The sequence below is a fragment of the Salvelinus alpinus genome, chromosome 20, assembly GCF_045679555.1.
Source record: "Salvelinus alpinus chromosome 20, SLU_Salpinus.1, whole genome shotgun sequence".
Lineage (NCBI taxonomy): Eukaryota > Metazoa > Chordata > Actinopteri > Salmoniformes > Salmonidae > Salvelinus > Salvelinus alpinus.
The window spans coordinates 39,805,047-39,829,314 of NC_092105.1; the positions used below are offsets into that span (position 1 = coordinate 39,805,047).

Here is a 24,268-nt window from a genome sequence, read left to right on the forward strand (position 1 = left end):
TATATATCTTTACGAATTGCGGTGCCTTCATATTTGTCAAAACTAAAGATGTCATGCACTTACAGGAATGGAGACGTCTTCATAGGCGCAGGGCATGTGCTTGCTTACACCATCCATGAAGTTAAGCAGAAGTTCCCATACACTCACCAGGGGGGCAGAAGTGCAATAAGCCGACCCATTATCAATAAATAATGGCTGACTAAAGTGAAGACGCTTACAATACAAGGTATATCATACAACAGGTGAATTATCTTAAAAGTTTCCATAGGCTCAAGCGGTGTTGCCATGTGTGCGTTTAAGAGGCTATTGGGGACTTGTTTTTAATCTGTGTGTGTGTGTGTGTGTGTGCGCGTGTGTGCGTGGAGTGCGCTCGCGCCCGTCCCCCTGCCTGTCTGTGCCAATTTACGCGCGTGTGTTGAGGCTGTACAGTGGGGATGTTTGGTTAATTAAAAAGTGACAATTAACTCGATGAGTGGTTGGTGTTCTAAGTGCTACAGCCTGGAAACTAAAAATATTAGAAAAATTTTGCAGTCATAATAATCACGAGATGTTGTTTCCCTCATGTCAGCCTGGTGAATGCATTTCATTCAACGATACAGGCTGTTTTAATATGGCACAATGAAACCATAGAGCATTCCACACTAAACATTTAGGCTAACTGAATATAACGTTTGGAGATTCAATTGAACCATTGAAAAAACATGCGGAGCGCATCAACGTTAACCTTTTTTTTCCGCCAAATTACTATATAGTTTTTCTTCCTCTGGAATTTATAAATTTTTTTAAAGATCGCAATGCAATATATGTCAACGTGTTTCACAGCTTGTTAAACATTTAGGGGTAATGACATAATGTAACAATGGCCTGCTTTGGTGTGACTCATCATCCCTTAAAAAGTTAAAGCAATTTTCCATAGAAAGGCTTCGCCAAAAGCTGTGTATTACAGTATTCAAAACGGGCGAATAATGCACCATTATTGAGCTTGAATTCTGCCAGTCAACCAAGCGCAATTTGTTCAAAGGCTTTCTCTGCTTTAAATCCCCACCTTTTGAACCGTGAATATAAAACAATTTCATCAAATCCAACGAACGGAGCCAAGAAAAGTGCTTCATTTTTGCAATCATTGCAATTTTAGTGGTGTGCTATTAGCACTATTAAATGTCGATTCTGCATTAACAAATTTGATTGCAATGCCAAAGTGTCTCGAACAGCGTGAGCGTGTAATTATTCTTTTATATTTTTCTTTTTTTTCAACTACAGTTCTAAATGTTTTGTAGTGTAATGCACCTTTGGTTAAAATGAGTACCATGTCATTCATTGTTGATTTTGATTATTTTGCTATGTGTAATGGTATTCTGGTATTATCTGTCTCTTCGTGTTTTATTTATATTTTATTGGTTCGAAAATAAAGATAAATGATTTATCAATGAACAAGGCGAAGATAAGGCCCTCGATGGAGTGCTCGTTTTTAATTAGAGTGTTTATCCCCACATTATTCAACATCTAACTGATTATTGAAACACTTCTGAAAATAAAATAAGTAAGGAAATGTATAACGAACAAAAACTTTAGAGGTGCAGGCAGATAGTAACAAAAGAGCACGAAAAAAAATAGGATTAGATTATCTTTCAAAATGACAGGTGTTGGTTCACATATGATTGCCAATACTCATTTTCAATTGTGTTGACTTTTTAGTCTTTTTGAATGCCATTGTAAATTGGAATTTCATAATGTAGGCCTACCATAATACCAATGTGATAGCCTGCGTAATAGTTGGTAGTAGCCCTACCCAATGCCAGCATCCTTGACGAAATCTTGTCATTAAAAATATTTGAACAGTGTCATTCAAGTGGGAATTTGGAGTTGAATCTCGCATGCAGGACTCCACCCGAGAGCACTTTTCTGTGGCAATTAGGAGCCTATTACAAGTCATTAGATTGATCAATGTACCTTAAACAATGAGAATGATTTATTTGGTAGAACAAAACGCTGTGCATCTATTGTGGTGAGGCTAAGTGACGGTGCATCCATCAAGGCGTTCAACGACAAAAGATAAATGATTAATCCAAACCTATTCATTTAAACTCTTGATACAAAAGGCCTTTGACTTGCTTCAAATCTAGATTATTAGAGGCTCGTTTTCTGCATGTTAAACGACTCAGGGTGCTGGATTAGACCAAGTTTTCGTGTTGGTCCCTGCAGGGATTTATTTGCTTTGGCTTTGAGGAAAGTTTATTTGTGAACAATTAACTAATCGGTGTAATCTCATGGTCGAGAGTGGCGGAGGTCCACAGGCCTACACCTGTTTCTGTCTAAGAGGGGAAACAATTTAGGGGCAATGATGTCATGCTTCAATTCTAAGTAGTTTTATATGTTAATTGATATCATTATCTGAAAACAGGTGTATGATAGTCTATTAAATCCGACAGAAATGTTCAATCAAGTAGGCCTAGCCTACAAGCTTGTTTGGGTCATGGTGATTGGTAGCCTCTAAGATAGAAAACTATATTTTCTCATTAACTCGCGTTTTTATTATATTGTAAAAACTATAACATATCTCTTTTTATAAGATTTGTAGACTAACGCACGAGATCATCGACGTGAGTCTATTTTGCGTATGCAAAGACTTGCATGCCATGCTGTTTTCCATTAATTGTCAATGTACAGTATTCAACCTGTTCCTCAGCCGTGTCTGCCCGGCTCTTGCACAGTAAGTATTGTTGGACACCTTTTACATTTTGCATCCGATGTTTGTAATTTTTCTGGTTGTCAAGGGAGTAAAAAAAAACATATGCGGGAAGACTTGTATTCACTATATAATGGTGCATAACAGGAAGATATAGAATTAAATTCCTGTTCAGTATGAAATATAATTTTATTGGGGAGAGAGATAAACTGGAGCGACAATCCAGTCTGTTGCAAGGAGTAGCCTAGAAGATTCACCTTCAGGGGCGGAATGGAACCATAAATCGGCCCTTACATGTCAAACACACCAGCCCATTTTTTTCCCTTGAGGTCCCCACAAAATGGACTAGCACATCTGGCATTTGCCCGAAATGCCAGATGGCCGCTCTGCCCCTGTTCGCCTTGTTAAAGGCACTATAATCCCACAGCTGCTTACTTGCACTGATTTAACCCTCCCTGATAAGAGGTGCAGCCTAACCAGCACTCCCATGCCACTGTCATATTGTGTGTGAGGGACTGTCATTTTGGTTACATGCCTGACACTTGCATAGGCACCTGTAATAACTCCTATAGTTACCGATATTGGCTTATACATATGTTGTCTATGTTCTGTGGTGAAGCTTGGCTCAGCTCACAAGTACAGTAGGCCTAACATTAACAAGTGTCTGCTAAATTTAGAAACATGGGTCAGCTACCAGTGTCATCTTTCATTTCGACCAGACGCATGTCCTAGTTTGAGAGTGAGGCGTTAGCCAGTAGTGTGAGTGAGGTCGACTGAACTTGCTGTTAGCTAGACCGCTATTAGCTTCTTCTCTAGAGCTTACATTACCAGCAATATATGTTTTTTTTTCACTCTAAGTTGTGAGTAGATTTAGTAGGCAGTGAAAACTGAAGAAAAGGACATGGCTCCCAAGAAGGTGTGTTTTGTGTATACTATAGTAGCTCAGGCCAAAGCTGAATGTGTAGCCTCGATTACATAATGCCACGAGGTCTGACTCGCTATGGACATTGACACGTTGTTTTTGTTAGCAGAAGGAAGGTGATGGACAGCAGCCACCACCACTGATTGGACGGTTTGGGACTTCTTTGAAAATAGGAATCGTCGGATTGCCCAATGTAGGGTATGTCTATAGTCGTTACATGTAAACTGGAAATATACATTTGACTGCTTAACAACATGGCCTATGCATTTTTAAGTACAGTACTAAATGTATTCATATGGCTCCCATGAGCCAGTGTAAAGGTATTCTGGTCATTCATTGACTAGTTCATTACAGGTCACATGCCATTAGGCTTTCACTAGACTAGTGGACACAGGTCGTGGAGTTCTTACAATTCACTGTACACGTGAAGCTAAAGGTCGCAAACGCTGCACCAGTAATTTAATTTGCCTAATGTCATTCAATAAATCATAATATTGACTCACTCTCAAACGTAAAAGATTAGAACAAACAGACACAAAATGCTTTGGATTGATACATGGGAATTATAAGATCCTACTCAGATAAAGACATACAACAAATGATACCATGGTGTATAATCCAAAAGCCTACCAAGCAGCAACAGCTCTCACACTATGGTGTTCTGCTATTTCCTGTCATTTCCACTGTACAGGGATCAGGATGGTAGCATGAGTGTTCTTTGGAGATCATTTCTCCCGTATGAAATAATAGCAGGCGTGTGGCTTCAACATGATCACTGTCCTCACCCTGCTCCCCACCCTGCATAGCCCCCACTGCTGTTGACCTGGCCTCATGCACTGTGACAGGCTGATGAATAGCAACATGAGAGCTGATTGAAGTGACATGTTTTTGTCCACCACTGTAGGCAGAATAACAAATGTAAATCTAAAGCATATTGTATTTTTCTGAGGGTGATCTAAAACATCCTTGAAATATATGATAACGGAACAATCCTGCGATTATAAGATGAATCCATGCTGTATCACAGCAATATCCGAGCAATTCCAGTCCTGTAGGTTTTGGAGTCTAAACCAACCAATCCTTGAAATGTGGAGCGCACCAGGTGAGGGGATAAAGATAGAAACGTCCAGGATTATATTTAACTGCCTTGCCATTATTACACTTGCATTCATTGAGTAGTCAGTGCAACCTGAAGCACTCTTGAGGTGCTTGTGCTGTGGAACAGAAATCGCTCAGTGAGCACGACATGGGGCTATGTTTGGCTGTACCCGATCAACAGCTCAGATCTGTCAGGAATGTAATTTTCCCCTGGATTCCAAGCACAATTGATCTATTATGGGATTATCTGACCTTGTAATTGGGCTTAGTGTTTCACAATCAGGCCGTTTATGATTCTGAAGATCAAACGTTCAATATATTAGATTGACTTCTTTCTCATAGTGGAGAATTAAATGGTCTTTCGGCCTCGCAGGCTTTGCTTAGGTCTTTGAATAAACCAACATCATACTCTCAACCCATCAGGATCCACCAACAGTTTCTGGGATGCGTTGACCTCTGTGCCGTTTTTATTTCTAGGAAGTCAACCTTTTTCAACGTACTGACAAAGAGTCAAGCTGCAGCTGAGAATTTCCCCTTCTGCACCATTGACCCAAATGAAAGCAGAGTGCCCATTCCAGATGAACGCTACGATTTCCTGTGCCAATTCCACAAGCCCGTCAGGTATGGGGTCTCACTGTTCACGTATTATTCACACTTCAGACTTGGGATCTCTGCCAAATATGTATAGGCCACCGCAAGTATACACCTCAGCGACATGAGAAGATACAGAAATGTTGTTGACATTAAGTTGCCAGTCCTTTACTCTACATATAATGATAACTGCAGTTTTTCGTGTTATTTGTTTTTTTTAAAGTAAGAGGCCATGGCATTTATGTGTCAGTGGCTGGCTATCGTATGTCATTATGAGCGAGGTTAGACCAGCCTATTGGTTTAATGTGAGAGACTCATAAATCACAGCAGTGAACCAATGTCTCGCTGTCTCTGGGGTTGACGGTAGTGCAATATAACATGTTCAGCGCTGAGCAATGTGAAACGTTTCATTATGACTCTGCTACGACTTTTCCATGAGCAGTATGAACTAAACACCATCACCCCTTAGTCATAGCACTTGTGTCTCAAACCATACATTCCAGGGTATAGGTGCCTGATGATGAAATCAAGGTATGGCACCACTACCGACCTCTGTTGTTGTAGTAGAAGTATAATCGTGAGGTGTAGAAACAGTCTTAGTGTACAGGCTTCTGCTGGGTTTTATTCTCATTTATCCACATTGAGTGGGAAGGCTGATAGAGACATGAGGCTCAAGGGCTACCACTTATTCTGATAGATAGCTAATACCCAGTAGCCAGAGAATTTAAAAAAAACTTTTGTTTTTATTGTTATGTATGTTGTGTATTTTTCATAGAAATCTTAGAAACTGTTTGACCACCAATAATCTACCCTGGTACTGTTGATCCATATCCAAAAACGTAAGAAAGACTGATTCACAAACTGTGGGCTTGTCTCTGTATTATGTTATATTAGACGTTAGACATTAGCTGACTTATATAACCCCTGTTTCCTTTCCACTGCCTTAACCCCACTGCCTGTTCTGCAGTAAGGTGCCGGCCTTCCTGAATGTGGTGGACATAGCAGGACTGGTGAAGGGAGCTCATGCTGGCCAGGGCCTGGGCAACGCCTTCCTCTCCCACATCAGTGCCTGCGATGGCATCTTCCACATGACACGTGAGTCCCACCTGTCAGACTATAGCACACTGCATATCATTCTGTAAAATGACCCGCTTTTCATCTGGTTAAAGAACAATTACTGAAAATGTACTTCATACCTCCCTGTAGTATGTTGTTGAAAGCAGTTGACAGAGCTTTTCTACTGAGGCCTATATGGTTCTGTCTGCTGGGTTCCAAGATAAACACAAAATTCAGGGATAGTGCAGGTGAAGCCAGACTCAAAACTCACATTCCTATCCAGAGTTTTTCCCTGATTTGGAATCAGAGAAAAGGGAATGGAAGGAGCCGTGTCTGGTTTGGTAGACTCACTGCACACAATCGGTAGCATACTCTGAGGTTGGGAAATAAAACTTGACTCAGAGGGATGTCTTTAGTGGCGTCCTGTGACCACAGATTATTGTAACTTGATCCCGAAATGTCACAATTGATTATGGTTGAGCACAAGAACGGTAAGTAGCCTATATGGCAAAAATACAGTAAGATTAAAGGTCCAATGCAGCCGTTTTCATCTCAATATCAAATCATTTCTGGGTAACAATTAAATAACTTACTGTGATTGTTTTCAATTAAAATGGTCAAAAAGAAACAAAAATAGCTTCTTAGCAAACAGCAATTTCTTAAGCAATAATTTTGCTAGGATTGTAAAATAAAAACTAGCTGTTATTGGCAGAGAGGTTTGGAACTCTATTTCTTATTGGTCGATTAACTAATTTACCGCCTGGAGATGTCACCAGAGGGGTATCCTGCGAAGCAAACATTTTCTAAAGCGAACCAGCTTCAGTTAGCATCACATTCCAGCTCAGGATTCATCCGAACTACAGTACGTACTACGATGGTGGATATTGCTTGTCCGCCTGCCGCTAACTCTGGGAGGCTTGTAGCTGTGTGTGCATGTCGCTGTTCGAACACCGAACTCTTCATTCAGACAATGTTGAAACCGTCAATCCATGGGCCACATTTTCACTTGTGCCAAAATCAAAAGGAAGGAAAATGTATATTGCAAATTCAGCTGGCTGTGGTGTGAAATAGGCTTTTAGAAATGCCATCTTTATTTTATTACTTATGGTTAATGCCATCTTTGATGTGCTTATCAATGCATGAGCAACTTTCATCACACTCCTATCGATAAAATAATGTTATTAAGTCATACAAACGTTTTTTTGTTTCAAATGCATTCTGTCATTACTAAATAATGTGATGGGTATTTTACCATTTTACTATTTTCTAACACACCAAAAAATTATTTGATTAATAAAATATTTAATCAGTCGTCTTCCTCAGATGAAGGGGATGATGATGCAATCTTTGCAAGAGGGAGGGAATCTGATTTCATTGGTCCTCAACTCGCGGCTCAGTCATTTCATCTAGGGTAAGGGGAGTTAGCTGTGAGTTAGCCTGCCACGGTGCAGGTTAGTTCTGAAGGATTCATTGCCATTGAAATTTACCTGGCTAAAAGGTGAGACACTTTCGTATGACTGGTTATCCCAAGTTGAACTCAGAGTTGACCAAAGTTACCTCGCTAACTCCTCAAACCAGGTACGTAGGATAGGCCTCAGGCAGGCCAAAACAGACTGAAATTTCAAACAGCTCTTACACCAAAAGGGCGTCATCATAATTTTCACATTTTCACACTATTATTCCAACCTCAGTGTGGAAATATACACTGACTATACCAAACATTAGAAACAACTGTTGAGCGTGAAAAACCCAGCAGTGGTGCAGTTCTAGACACAAACCGGTGCACCTGGCATACCCCGTTCAAAGGCACTTAAATCTTTTGTCTTGCCCATTCACCCTCTGAATGGCACACATACCCAATCCATGTCTCATTGTCTCAAGGCTTAAAAATCCTTCTTTGACCTGTCTCCTCCCCGTCCTCTACACTGATTGAAGTGGATTTAACAAGGGATATCAATAAGGGATCATAGCTCACCTCAATTCACCTGGTCAATCTACAGTATGTAATGGAAAGAGGTGTTCTTAATGTTTTGTTTACTCCAGTGTATATAAAACACAGTAAAATCACATTTTTGATTGCACTGGGCCTTTAATATTTTTTTTCTGTGTTTTATATGAAATATCCTATAGATGATGCGAAATCAATGCAATACCAGCCTACATCACACTAAATATATTGAAACATTGCTGAGTTTTCCCTCATTTTTGTGCAGATAAATGGCTTTTTAGGGTTAGTTGGCGCTGTTCAGTGAAAGCTGAAAGGCCATTCTGTAATACAAGTACAATTCAGCATTGTTGCTTTCGGTTTATCATGCCCACTAACAGCCTTTTGTATTCTCAGTAAATACACAGATGTGAGTGCATTCGCAAAAGAACCCCCACAAAATACTTCTCACTTGTCTAGGTCAACGCCTGAAGTTCTTTTGTGCCTTCGACATCGTCTTTGTCTTACATAATTAAAGTGTTACACGCTAGAATAATTTAAATTGCTGCTACATAAATGTGGATGGAGGCTATAATAAAAATTGCTGAATTTGTTTACTGATTGTATGCAGCTATTGACTTTGCCATTATATGAAAAGAGCTCTGATTAGTGACTAGGCTGTGGCAGGCAGAGAGCAGTCAAATGGACAGGGTTAAAATACAGACCATTTTCTCATATTGTTCCCAGGTCATCTCTGCAAGGGATTTCTTGGTGGACAGTATAAGTGTGTCATTTCAGATCCGAGGCCATTTTCCAATAGCCTTTCAACTGACTTTGTGTGACAGACTGTACATCGTGAACTACCTCAGGACTCTGATGAGTATCTCAAATGTGTAGCTTGTGACATTTTCATATTTCTTCACAGCCGTGGAACGGATATCCCGCTGCCATTTGCTTTCGACATGGTTACTATTTCTCCTGTGATTAAGAAGGTATGAAGAAGGCATTAGGTTATATTCTCTTCAAATATACAGAAACACATCACAATGCAGCCTCCTTTCCTAGCTATTATAACAAACCATTGAAATATACTGTACAGTATCAAGTGGAGGCTGCGCCAGTGTACACTAAATTACTTTCATGAAAGGGTGTGTTGTGTATGGAAGGATATAGTTCCCTGAGACCACTGGTCTGAGAGGAGGTTGTCTGCTTTTGTTGATGCAATTGAGGACCACCCACTGTAACTAAGCTATAGCAATGATTTACTCACTAGGACAAAGTCATGTTAGATGAGATTTGCCTACGGAGGTAACCATTACTTTTGTGGACTCTCTCTGGGAAATCCCTGTTCTAGTGAGGTTGTACTGTTTTTAACAGGTATAACATGTACTATATAGACGTGACATCACTAGATAAATGTGTCCCCGGGCGCCGAAGACGTGGATGTCGATTAAGGAAGGAAGACACATTTCAGTTGAAGGCATTCAGTTGTACAACTGACTAGGTATCCCCCTCTCCCTCTCCCTTTCTATTCTGACTAAAGATACAGGTACAGTATGTTTCCTGTGATACTGTCTTCTGTCTGCAGTGGCCTCAGGGAGAAGCAACCATGTTAATATTGTTTATTAACACTGTTTAGAGGCTTCCCAGAGGCTTATATTTATATCTACCTGAATGATTTTGTTTTGACATTGTACTTATGGATGCATTGAAATGTATTTCCAAGATGTTATTATTCGGTTTTGCGTCAAATGATATGTGCTTACGTACAGCCGCTAGTGAAAGTCTACACACACCTTGCACAGTCTTCACATTTTGCTGCCTCAGAGATGGAATCCGCAGTAGGGGGTAACAGCGCCACTGACCACCCCACCACCATTGTTATTGTTTTTGTTGCCGAGCTGAGGAGCATTGCGTAGCAACATATAGGCCCATGCACTGTTTTTGTCAAAGTTTTTCAAGCTCAGTCAATTTGGTCGATAATCATTGATGGACATCAATATTCAAACATTTTCTCAGATTTCAAACAAATGTAAGCCAGGACTGAGACTGGACCACTCAGGAACACTCAACACCTCTTGGAAAGCTATTCTGGTGTGTCTTTGCCATTAAAATGTGTGTAATTGTCCTTGAGTTTTCAGAAGACTGAGGCAGGTTTTCCTCTAACTTTTTACCTGGGCTTTGATCCTTTTATATGTTCTTTGATCTTGACAAACTCCCCAGTCCCTGCCAGTGACAAACATATCCATAACATGATGCTGCAACCACAATACTTGGAAATACAGAGGGTTTCACTCTGTTGTGTTGTATTGGATTTTAACCAAACCTTTCGTTTTTAATTTAGGCCAAAAAGTGCATTTTGCTGTGTTGTTTTGCAGTATTACTTAATGGGCTTGTTGCAAATATAATGGATGGTTTGGAATAGATTTTTTAACACCGGCTTCTTTTCACTTTGCCATACAGGCCAGTAATGTGGAGTGAATGCAATGTTGATCCTCTGTATTTAAGTATTGTGTTGGCAGCATCATGTTATGAGTATGCTTGTCATTGACAAGGGACTGGGGAGTTTGTCAGGATCAAAATAAAAATGAAAGCCTCAGTAAAAAGTTAGAGGAAACCCTGCCTCTGTCTTCTGAATACCTAACCCTGGGATGGAGTTATATTTTTCAGCAGGACAAGTACACACATGTGAATGCAAAACACATACCAGAATGGCTTTCCAAGAGGTGTTGAGAAGTTGGAAAAATCGTATTCAAAATGATTCAGAACTGTAATGGCTGCCAAAAGCGCTTCCACCAAGTAGTACCTCTGGGGTGTGAGGACATGCACGATCAAGACTTCGTTTTTTTATTTGTATTCATTTGGACCATTTTTATCATTTTTCTTTCACTTTGAAAGTGTGGAGTAGGTTATGCAGATCGCTCGGAAACTCCCCAATTTAAAAAATAAATGTTTATTTCATTTTAAGGCAGCAAAATGTGAAAGCTTTGCCAGGGATGTGTAGGCTTTCACTAGACACTGTATGTGCTTGCTTTTTTATTGACACAAAGAAGGAAGCAGATCCTCAAACCAAAACCAGTTCTGTTGTTTCTGTGTGTAGAAAACAGTCTTTCTAAATAGGGATGAAATTATGTGGATGCTTTTACTGGGACTTTACGACTATCTGTTTTGACATACCATTGTTTTCCCTCTGTGGACTCCTTAGAGACTAAGCGGTATGTTCCACAAGTTAACCATAAAACATTGCTGGTTTTGTTTTGCAATTACAGTACAGGCTGCAATATTCCAGGCACTTCTTTTATATTGCTTGATTATACGGTTGGGGTGAGCACACTTTTTCTTGTCTGGAACAGTATGTTTGTCTGAAAATTAGAAACGTGTTTCTCCAAACATCTTACAGAGCAGAGCACTAGCTGAGTGTCAGTGAAGTGCTTGTTAGTGCATGTGCCTGTGCCTGTGCCAAACTGGAGGACTGGTTGACCTGATTCTGATCCAATGAGGTGGAGGTTTGTGAAACCTCAGCCATACTGTACACTAGATCAGCTGCAAAACTGAACCCTTTTACTTTCGATTTATTCCCAATTACCATTATGGAAACCCTTTGTAAATGTAGGCCTATATGCTATTGTTTCATTCATTTTCCTTGAATGACACTAGACACTACTTTTCCCTCCGCATTTCAATTCAATTATTGTCAAGGGCGATAGGTTCCTATTATGATTTGTTTTATAGTCAAACAACACTCTCTTGTTTATGTATATTTGTATCATTAACTTGTTGGCATATTGATGAAGTGCATGATTATATTCTAAACAGTGCATTCTCCGACTTTACATACCTCAGCTGGAGCCTTATTGAAGCCAGACAGTTGTCAAACAGGCTTTTCAGCCTGGCGTTGGAACTTTGAAGTCAAGTCAGACCAAGTTGCTCAATTCTCCCAGTAGTGTGCATGTTATGAACATTTTTCAACCCCTATGGTTTAAATTTTTCTTTGTATAAACAGTGAATTTGCTTTTAACGTAACCTTCCAAAAACTATTAAGGGGCATTTTGGCATCCTGAAAGCTGATTCTATTGAATGCCTTAGTTTCCCATATTTCATAAGGGAATGGTTTGAAGGGTATGTGCTCCCAGTGCCTCTACAGTGACTGGAACACCGTTGGTTCCTTCCTCAGACACGGACACGTTCTAGCTCGACTGTTCTGTGTCCCTCACCAGCAACCATATGCTTCCTCACATGGCCTAATTCCCACTGGTTTGATCTCCAACTATTTATTGAAGAAACAGGATGCTCACAGACTAGCCCCTAGTAGCTGCATGAGCAGGCCAAAGGCAGTATCAGAAATCTTATGCGTATGAATCTGTCGCCATAGCCTGATACTGTAGATAGTTGTGAGTCGTTCTCATCCATGTGTATTAATTGCTCAATGTGCGTAGCCAAAGAAGTAGCAGACAATGTAGTACATTCATCCACAAAGACTGGATGTGGTCAATCAATTGGAAAACAGCAGTTTTTCTTGTCTCCCGCTCTTCTCACTCGAATGCCTTGAGCACCTGCATACTACTACGTTTAACCAAGATTCTTCTTAAACCAGCGGAAAAAGGCAGAGCAAAGCATTACTATACTATATCTTACATGTGGACATATTGAGAGAGTATTGAATCTTTAACAGTAATATCAAGTATTTCAGGGAGTGCTTGCTGTCTGTAATTTGATAAATAAAAACGTTGAACTTGAACATGTGAACTTAAGAAATTGCCAGTCAACAACCCAGATACTGGTAGTATTTACCTATTGCATTGATTTATCTGCCAAATTACGTCAAAGGGAGTCTGGGAATGAGACTGAATGCTGGCCTTCCTGTGTGGAGGCCCCTCTGGTGTTGGTTTGGAGGGTGATCATGTGACTCACAGAGAAGTTGCAGACAGGAACCTCTGGTGATGACAACTCACCCTGTTCCCCACTTCTGACCTTCAGGCACTTCTAGTGTCTGTGTCCCCTGGGTAAAAATATGACTGACAGAATCATCCACTGGTAACATTGTAAAATACTGTTTGTGATGGAAAGGAAACGACTGTGATGAAAGCACAATGAATTGGCAGTACTCTGTAGCGTCCTAGTAAATCAAATCAAAATGTGTTGGTCACAAAGACATATTTAGCAGATGTTATTGCAGGTGTAGCGAAATGCTTGTTGCGTAGTGAAATGCTTGTAGCTAGTCACACTGCATTCACAGATATTATTGTTCAGTTGGATAGCCACGAAATGCACAAATCGTTGTGTTTTACCTTTGTTTCCGTTACTAGAGAGGCACTTCATGTTGAACTAGTCTAAACTCATGTTTTGTATGTGTCACTGCTTTGTTGAGCAGTTTGAACACGGTGTGATTTGTACTCACTAGTCATTACAACATACTCCAAACTATTTCCAGTATTCAGAGAAATAGTATCTGAAATGACCCCAGCCCCATTTCCAAGTATTCTATGTATGTATATTCAATTATTACAGCATTTCCATAGTTGCATTTAGTCGGCAGAGCAAAGAAACGATGGGATAAGTTACTTCCTATTTATGTTCTGTAAGAGCGCAATCATTTATTTTTTAGAAATGCAGCCTATGTGCTGTTGTGTGTGTGTGTGTGTGTGTGTGTGTGTGTGTGTGTGTGTGCTCCTGCAATTATATCATCTGCTGTCTTACAGAGTGATGTGATTTCCTAGAGACACAGCGGATCCACGGCATTTTGCTCTATTTACCGGTGGAGACCATGAATCCTCCTCCAGCGTGTTTGTGGCCTGTGTTGATATATACTGTCTCACCGTTTAAATGAGCATTTGGATTCTGGCAGAATGAAGAGTTTTTGTCAGCCTCCACTCATCGTGGGTGATTAGACTAAAACGTCTACCCATCTTGACTGGAGATCACAGCAGCTCCAGATAACATGCTTGGTGATTGAAGGTCGAAATATTTTGAATTCTAATGGGGCTGGCGGATGAATTGCCTGAAATAGACTGTAGAATTTGTCTGCTTCCTCCTCCTGCCCCCCTTCCCTGTCTGCTGTGAAAAGAACCATTGGGAATGGCTGGGCCCGATGATCATAGAATTATTGGACGGTGATTCTAAACCCCTCAAAGAGGAGTTGCTATGGTGATCCCTTTCCAAACTGTAAAATGATTCACCTTTGAAAGGCTGGAGGGTCTGAAAGCCGAACACATCATTGTTCAGGTTGCGGTTGGTTAGGAAATTGCTGGTGCCTGTGCAATCAGCACCGCTATGGTAGTTAAGAATCTAAAAAGGTTTGTTCTCTGAATGATGTGGGACAACAGTGATGTGCATATGATGGTTCCTTTCAATCAAGGCGCTCTTGGACCCACTGGCTTAAAAAAAATGACAGAGGGGACTTAAATGAAAAGGGAATGAACACCATTATTGTCTATCAGAGTTAATGAAAACTGGAGCCTCCCCAGTACATTCATTCTTCAACTGCATAAATATCCAACTAGACTGAGAGGTTATCTTCCCAGTCAGATGTCAGCTCTTCACTTTGGCACCTATTTTCAGTGACAAAAATATTGCTGAAAGGATACACATTTGATACATCGGTTTGTTTGGAAGTACTGCAATTGGCTTGAGATTATATTGGAATGGGAGATACCTTGAGGTAGCCGACTGATATTCATAGGATGAAACACTGTCATTTCTTTACAATCAATTCGGAAATATGGTATCTTGCCGGAAACATGAGGATGTCCTTTTAGATATACAAACATACAATTTCTGATGTCTTTAAACATTTATTTTTAGATACAGATGTATTTTCCATTTTTTCAATCCGTTGAGAAACTAAATAACCCAAAACAAGTGAGATGAGTCCTACATGTAAGTCTGCTATCAACGTTTTTTTTCTTCATGATATATATAAAAAGAGCTCAACATAAATAATCCTGTCTACATTGCCAGTGTTTTGATGCAGGGAAGATGGCCATAATGGGCTTTTCCTGACAAACTCATAAAGTAGTTTTACTGCTTTGAATACCAGGAGAATTGCGGTATTAGATTTGTATAGAACATCTTAAAAGCGGAGCCAGGAATGCAAGTGCTTTAGATCTGCTCTTCCCCCTCTCGCATGTGAAAACATGCACAGGAAGTTAGCAGCCAGTGAATCAAATCAAATCAATAAACTGTTATTTGTCACATGCTTCTTAAACAACCGTGGTAGACTAATAGTGAAATGCTTACTTACGGGTCCCCTTTCCAACAATGCAGAGGTAACAATAAAGATTTTAAAAATATAGAAATAGTGTCACGAGGAATAAATACATAGTGAATAACTATAACGACTTAAAGTAACGTGGCTATATACAGGAAGTACCAGTACCGAAGTCGATGTGCAGGGGTACGAGATAATTGAAGTAGCTATATACATGTAGGTAGGGGTAAAGTGATTAGGCAACAGGATAGATAATAGACAGTAGCAGCAGCGTATGTGGTACGTGTGAATGAGTGTGTGTGTGGAGTCAGTATGCATGTGTGCACCTGCTATGTATGTGCGGGCATATGTAGTGTGTGTACAGATGTAGGATCTTAATTTGATCGCTCTTTTGTTGCTGAGAAATGTGAACTTTTAGTGTATTTGAGTTTTAAAATTTCAGACTCGATTTGACCGAATGAAAAATGTCCATTAATTATAATCCACATAATAATTCACATTTCCTGTTGCTGCAGGATTATTCTCCTGCTGTACCAAACTGGCTCAAATTTGAATCCTACATCTGTATGTGTGTGTTGGGATGTGCTTCCCTTTGTAGTCTGTAATAGTTTGCAAGCCCTGCCACATCCGACGAGCGTCGGAGCCGGTGTAGTACGATTCGATCTTAGTCTTGTATTGACGCTTTGCCTGTTTGATGAGGAGGATAGAATTATGGTCAGATTTGCCAAATGGAGGGCGAGGGAGAGCTTTGTACGTGTTGTGTGTGGGGTAAAGGTGGTCTAGAGTTCTTTTCCCCTCTGGTTGTACATTTAACATGCTGGTGGAAATTTGGATAAACGGATTTAAGTTTACCTGCATTAAAGTCCCCGGCCACTAGGAGCACCGCCTCTGGATTAACATTTTCCTGTTTGCTTATGGGGGTATACAGCTCATTGAGTGTGGTCTTAGTGCCTGCATCGGTCTGTGGTGGTATGTATTCAGCTACAAAAAATTCAGATGAAAACTCTCTCGGTAGATAGTGTGGTCTACAGCTTATCATGAGATACTCTACCTCAGGTGAGCAAAACATCGAGACTTCCATAGATATCATGCACCAGCTGTTGTTTACAAATATACTTAGACCGCCCCCTCTTGTCTTACCAGAGGCTGCTGTTCTATCCTGCCGATACAGTGTAAAACCTGTGAGCTGTATGATGTTCATGTCGTCGTTCAGCCACGACTAGGTGAAACATAAGATATTCATTTTTAATGTCCCGTTGGCAGTTTAGTCTTGCTTTTAGGTCATTTATTTTATTTTCCAATGATTGCATGTTTGTCAATAGAACGGATGGCACTGGGGTTTTACTCGCTCGCCTACGAATTCTCAGAAGGCAGCCCGACCTCCACCCCCTTTTTTTCTGTCTTCTCTTCACGCAAATGACGTGGATTTGGGCCTGTTCCCGGGAATGCAGTATATCCTTCTCGTCGGACTCGTTAAAGGAAAAGCTTCTACCAGTTCGTGGTGAGTAATCGCTGTTCTGATGTCCAGAAGTTATTTTCGGTCACAAGAGACGGTAGCAGCAACATTATGTACAAAAGAAGTAAAAAAAGAAGTTACAAACAACGCAAAAAAATAAAAATGATTAACACAATTCTATGGACCTTCCTCTGACACTGCCTGGTGTACGAGCGGCAGGGAGCTCGGCCCCAGCGATGATTGTAATTTGACTGAATTATGCTGACCACATAGCCTCTCCAGGTAGCAACATTCTTTATAATTTTTTTATTTAACCTTTATTTAGCTTGGCAAGTCAGATTTTTATTTACATTGACAGCCTACTTATAAAGCCCCCCCGGCCAAACCCGGACGACGCTGGGCCAATCCCTATGGGACTCCCGATCATGGCCGGGATTGTGAAACAGCCAGGGATCGAACCCTGGTCTGTAGTGATGCCTCTAGCAGTGCCTTAGACCGCTGCGCCACTCAGGGAGGCCTAGAGGAGTCAGTTTGATCAGTATTTACTTGTGACATGTTTCTCCTGTCTCTCCTTGTCTTTGTACTTGACAGAAAAGTAATGACATCAGCCCCTTTAAACTAGCTGCATGTTTTCAAGTGTTTCACTTCTACGAACTGAAAATATATGGCCTCTTGAAACAGTTGTCACCCTGGTTCATTGAAAGCTCACATGTCAGCACCCCAGAGGAGGAACAAGCTGTAAAACCAAAAACAATCAATGAGCCCATTATTGTGCCAAATGATTTGAACTAGAGACGTAACAGACCTTGTTCAGTACCTATTTGTAATTTCTTTTCTGTGAATTGTATTATATTTACTATGGGAATGGAATTCTACATTGCAGATGCTGTAAAAGGCAAAGTCAATCTATTGAGACATGCTAACAAAAGAGAAGGCAGTGCATGTTAGAGAGATAGGCACTGTTGCTCTGTTTCCCTAGTCCCTAGCTCCCACTGGTGCTGCTACTGGTGCTCCCACTGGTGCTCCCACTGGTGCTCCCATTGGTGCTGCTACTGGTGCTCTCACTGGTGGTCTAACGTAAGAGTCCTATCCCATGACTTTGCAGAGGCAAGGCTTCCCCAGACTCCACTCCTTACGGCCATCCTCTGGTCAGAGCATTGTTGTGCCACTCGGGCCCTTAAAAGATAAAGCCCTTTGTTCTGTCAATAAAGGAACACCTGCTAATGGTCTCTTCAAAACATACCGTATTTGAAACAAAGCAGTAAAATGTTAATTGGAAGATGGACTTGACTCCTGAAACCAGGCTCTCTTCCCCCCCCCCTCTTCTTTTTTTTTTACTGTCTTCCTTGTGGCTTTGTGTGGCGCCGCAGTCTCATAAGTGCCGTCTTCACAGAGGCCTACCCAGACCCAGTCGTTAAAGGCCTAATTGTGGAGATTTACCTCCTCCGTTTTTTCTTCTTCTTCCCTCTTTCTCCTCATGCATAGATAGTAGCCCAGTTACTAAAAGGCCTGAATGGGCCTGGTGTGGTGTAAATGTGAAATTAGAGGAAATTAAAGTAAATGACTTTGGAATGTAGTGTTCAGTAAAGCCTGTTGGTAGATCACTGAAGGGGTGGTGGATCAGCTGATCCTCAACCTAGAGGTACAGCTTCTTCCTCACAATCCACTTCTCAATTCTGTGTGTGTAATAGTGAGTTATCCGTTTGTTGGGTGGGCTGTTATTTAGAAGATTGACAATGTCAAAATATGACTATTATTGTTATGTCCAGCCTTTCCAACGAATATATATTAGAGATATAGCCTATAGAACAATTAACCCTCACACACATTCTTGTTTTATCTATCCCAAAAAAGAATGACAATCCTTTGTCAGTATATACATTTATGCCTCTCACAGATGATTCACATTGCGCTATTTTCACTTTAAGTTCATGGAGGGACCGTGCACACAATAGCACATTTTCATTCCAATCAGTGTAGAACTGGGAGCTGGCAAATTGGAGCAGCAAAACAATAATTCCACTGATTGGCCTCTTTCTGTGTGGCGTAAGTGAACTGTTTATACTGTGGAGTACCTCTGGAAGAGGAGAGGAACCAAAACAGCCTGATTAGGCAAAGTGTAATTGGATAAGTTCATTTTACCATGAGTATGACAACGACACGCATGATCATGACAGCTTGCACCAAGGTGTAGAGCTTCTGTTGACTCGAATGAGACTGGCAAATTTGATTTCATGTTAATCTGTCATTTTGTTGTTGATCTCATCACGCTATCAGAGTTCAAAATGATTGAATGGTGACGTAAGCAGTTGCATTTCCATAGATTGCTTGTTTTTTGTGTAATGTCAGAAGAAGAAGAAGCCAGTGTAACATGCACATAAAGAATAATATATATATATATATATATATATATACTACCATTCAAAGGTTTGGGGTCACTTAGAAATGTCCTTGTTTTTTAAAAGAAAGCACATTTTTTGTCCATTAAAATAACATCAAATTGATCAGAAATACAGTGTAGACATTGTTAATGTTGTAAATGACTATTGTAGCTGGAAACGGCAGATTTTTTTTATAGAATATCTACATAGGTGTTCAGAGGCCCATTATCAGCAACCATCACTCCTGTGTTCCAATGGCACGTTGTGGTAGCTAATCCAAGTTTATCATTTATAAAGGCTAATTGATCGTGAGAAACCCCTTTTGCAATTATGTTAGCACAGCTGAAAACAGTTGTTCTGATTTAAAGAAGCAATAAAACTGGTCTTCTTTAGACTAGTTGAGTATCTGGAGCATCCAAATTCTTTCAACAGTAGTGTATATCAGACCGTATACCACGGGTATGACCAAAAAATACTTTTTACTTTTCTAATTACTTTGGTTGCCAGTTTATAATAGCAATAAGGCACCTCTGGGGTTTGTGTTATATAGCCAATATACAGTACCACGGCTAACGGCTGTATTCAGGCACTCCGCATTGCATCGTTATGCATATATTGGCCACCCTTGGGCCTTATTGCTTAAATATAACACAGCACATAACTCAATTAGTTAACCAGGGGAGAGGAAGTCTCAGGAAACTGCAGTGTTGTTGTAATACCTGTTAAAACACCCGTCCACGCCATGAATCATCAATATTTCCAACATGAATCATAGTTGAAACTTGTTCTAAATCAGAAGTATGACAGCCATGATAAGTGGCATGAATCAATCAAATGATGTACTTTCCTCACTGGGCCTCAACTGTCAACACTCCTCTCCACTGAGGTGTTAACACTTCAAGCGGGAGTGCTGTTCGAATAAAGTAACTCATCGCCAAAACACGCAGATGCCAAATGTATCATGCATCATCCATTAACACAGCAATGCTTTAACCTGAGCTTCAATGTCCTGACAGACACTACACTGCAGGGTTGTGCTCAATTCAGAATTTTGGAATTGACTCCCATTCAACTGACGATTTAAAATTCAAATTGAATTGGCCAAACCCCACAGGATTTTGAATTTGAATTTGAGTGACAGGAAGTAGAATTTAATTCAGTGCAATTCAAATAAATTCCACTCAGTCATAGAACATGAGTTTCATTGAATCTGACAGGTCACTAGATAACAAATAGTATATCACTTTTCTCTGGAAACAATGTTTATATACTGTACTCTTTTAACGTTAGTGCTTAGAATAAGCAATTTTATGGCAAAGAATCATTTAATTTGTTTGGCGTTTTTTTAAAAGCTTTAGGGCCAACTTGAGGATTAAAGTAATGGATCCTGGGAAATGTAGTATTTCCCCCATATTTTTGGTTGTTGTGATTAATGAAAAATAATAACTTTGAATATTCGCATATAGGTTTTGTTTTCATTAATCATTCATTTTAAGAGTTTGTCCTGAAAATCTATTGTTTCAACAAATCAAATCAAATTTTATTGGTCACATACACATGGTTAGCAGATGTTAATGCGAGTGTAGCGAAATGCTCGTGCTTCTAGTTCTGACCATGCAGTAATATCTAAAAAGTAATCTAACAATTTCACAACTACCTTATACATAGAAGTGTAAAGGAATGAATAAGAACATGTACATATAAATATATGGATGAGCGATGCATGTATATAACGACACGTTTTATGTTTTATATACAATGTGTATATTGTTACAGATTACACCTAATACAGAATAGGAGAGGCATTTGAATTTTATTTAATTTCACTAAATTAAATTCTATTTCCTTTCATTCAAATTCACATTGCAATTCTGTATCCTGTTTACGACAAATTTAATTCAACTTCTAGAATTTAATTGGAATTTCAGAGGCTTTCTCAATTCAATTTTGAATTTAGCGCAACCCTGCTACACAGGTGGATGATAAAGCTTCCTTTATCGTGAAAATGTAAGGTTTAAGTGCAACTGATGATGTCAGTGTTTTACTAAAACAGTTTTAATGATTTTCAAAAAACTCATTGTTAATGCTTGTCAGGTAGAAGATGTGTAGGGTATGCTGCTAATGAGCTTAAACATACACAGAAACAACATCTTTGTGTTTAGTTACATGGTGTTTTACTCGTGGCTTAATAGAAGTAAAAGTTTCAGAAAACAAGTTAAAATATCATCCGGATGTCCTAGAAGCCATAATTGATTCTTGTCACCTGCCAGTTGGGTGAATGTTAACGATCACTGTGCTGACACTAGTTAATGACATAGTAGATAGTGGGCCAGAGAGATGGCCATGACTGGTGTTAAAGGATGTCAGTCCCCGTCTGACAGATGCCTCCCACACCCCACTACCCCTCCATTCCTGCCCCGTGGCCGGAACCCTGAGCCCTTCTCCAGAATCAGGAGGAGGGCATCATCAGTGGCTGGCTAAATTGTGTGGTTAAGTGCTTCATTATCTAATCACCATCAAGACCATTGCAACTAGGCCATTGATTAGCAGAGGGAAGGCCCTGTTTTTATGTATTCATATTTACAGTAACATTTTACGTATGAATACATTTTATTTCCAGGTGGGCATTATTTAACTCTTTGTGTTTGGTTTATACCTCACCATTTTAAGAGACTGTGCCAGACAGCCTCTTAGAAATTAACTAGCTACACACCATACAGATGTACATTCTGGCACAGGCACAGGTACAGAAAGTTGTCTTGTTTCTCAGCACAATAAAAAACAGAAACGCCTTTGGCTAAACTCACATATTGTGGTACCAAAGTTGGCAAAGAGTTCATGTTTTCCATGTAAGTAAAAGGGGGAGCCCACAACTGTTAGAGGAATTTACCATGACACTGCAAGTTGAAGATTCATAGTGGTGCTTACAAAACGTGTGCTTGCTTACGGTATGTATTTTGTAGAATAGTCAAATGTATTGTGATTTGGCTATTACATTTACCATGGTTTTCTCCCACTGTGCTTTTTGAAGTGGATGCATTTATTTTTTCCAATTTTCCCCTGAGAATGTAATCATTGTTGGTGATCTCAGTACTCATAGTACAACTTGTGACCTGAGGAACAGTCGATGCCATTGATCCTGATGATGGTGTGTGTGTGTGTGCGTGTGTGTGTGTGTGTGCATGTATCAGTGGAGGCTGCTGAGGGGAGAACGGCTCATAATAATGGCCAGAACAGAGCAAATGGAATGGCATCAAACACATGGAAACCATATGTTTGATGTATTTGATAACATTCCACTGATTCCGCTCCAGTCATTACCACGAGCCAGCCCTCCCAATTAAGGTGCCACCAACCTTCTGTGGTGTGTGCTTGTGTGTATTTCTGTAGCTACAGCAAAGGTTCAAGTACTTGTGTATGTGGTAGTGTGTTACAGTGATGTGATCCTGTTGCTGTGTTCTAGGTGCGTTTGAGGATGAGGACATTGTCCACGTGGAGGGGAACGTGGACCCAGTGAGGGACATTGAGATCATCCATGAGGAGCTGAGGCTGAAGGATGAGGAGATGATCGGGCCCATTATGGAGAAGCTGGAGAAGGTGGCCGTGAGGGGAAGCGACAAGAAACTCAAACCTGAATACGTGAGTCAATGTCCCAGCATGTCCAATGCAGCTCCCACACAGCACGTGAGCACAAATAATAACCCAGCGTTCCACACACAGTGTCAATGAGGAAAAATGTATTTTTCTGTTCTCCCCCCCATAGGGTCTCCTTCCTCTCTTCGCGCCATTCTCTCTCTTTTTCTGAGATTGAAAGTGATCGGGGGTCAGGGGTTTTCTGCTGTTGAAATCATGAATAGAGAGTTAGGTATTCAGCTGCTAACCCTGGGTCACAGTGCTGGGCTAATGAAAGTGTTTTCACAAGCCTCTTTTCATCTGAAGTAATACTCAAATCACAGCACAGCTCTCGCTAGCTCGCTCTCGCACCCACGGCAGTTTCTGGAAATTGGGTGAGGCCATACAATGGGTGACCCACAATCCCACATCCAGCTATGAATACAATAAATGTGCTTTGACAGAACATTCTTCGGTTCTCCGCAGTGATACACAGAATAGACTGTGTCAGATTAGAGGGCGTCGAAATATACTGTATATCATGTCGAAATGCATGCGGGGCCCAAACCTAAGTAATCATATTGATATATAATGAAGCTTTGCAGTATTTACTGCGGTAGTTCTGCTTCTGTTGTGATTGCATGATGTGCTCTGTGCAGGGCAGAGGGAGTGTGACCCAATGCAGAATGGGCGAGTAAGCGAGGTAATCTGGCCTTTCAGAGGGAGCGACGTGCTCAATTTCAGAACCCCTGCACATGGAGCCTCTGACCGCTCATTACACTAACGAGCGGGGCCATTTCACCTGCTGCAGGGGCCCCGGCCGGTCGGTCCCCTTCAGAGTAATCCCCCTTAGCAGCCCGGCAGACGGGCAGCCATTCAGGCCAGGCAGGTGGCCGCTGACGCACATAATTGCTGACAATTTTAGGCAATGAATAAAAATAATTTACATTACTTGTCAAAGGTTGTGTATGCCTTGCCAAGTGAAATCTATAGAAAGCTCCTTTAGAAGTGAGAGAATGGTCCTTATCAAAGGCTGCATTTCTTACAGGCTGAATTTGGTATTTGACACGTTCAGCTGAGTTTTATTTTGTTTTACTGAGAGCATCCTTCGTCCTTCTGTTTATGTCCAGGTTTAGGGTAGGCAGTACCTCTGCCACCGTATACCATGATTCTCCTTAATGTAAATAAATAAATGGTTTAGCAGTACGTCCTTTTATAGTGCCTTGAGTACCATAAAATAACCAGGTAAATACCATGTATTTGAATTTAAACGGTAATAATTAGCACTTACTGAGTAATTAACGAGAACGTAGAATGAAGCACTGATTTCTGTAG

The 24,268-nt window shown here is 40.5% G+C and overlaps 1 protein-coding gene across 3 annotated transcripts in view; it reads left to right on the forward strand.

Annotated features, from left to right (window-relative positions):
- The window catches only part of LOC139546858 (obg-like ATPase 1), a 43,429-nt gene that overhangs the window by 362 nt on the left and 18,799 nt on the right, over window positions 1–24,268 (forward strand). Inside the window, exons 2-6 of one of the 3 annotated variants that reach the window (XM_071355741.1) lie at window positions 66–226; window positions 3,718–3,806; window positions 5,184–5,327; window positions 6,265–6,392; window positions 22,785–22,960. In XM_071355741.1, coding sequence (XP_071211842.1) covers window positions 6,386–6,392; window positions 22,785–22,960 — 183 coding nt within the window. In that variant the 5' untranslated portion in view covers window positions 66–226; window positions 3,718–3,806; window positions 5,184–5,327; window positions 6,265–6,385. Of the gene's footprint in view, window positions 1–65; window positions 227–3,438; window positions 3,603–3,714; window positions 3,807–5,183; window positions 5,328–6,264; window positions 6,393–22,784; window positions 22,961–24,268 lie in introns of those variants that run through there. The other 2 variants (XM_071355738.1, XM_071355740.1) reach the window with 2 other exon arrangements.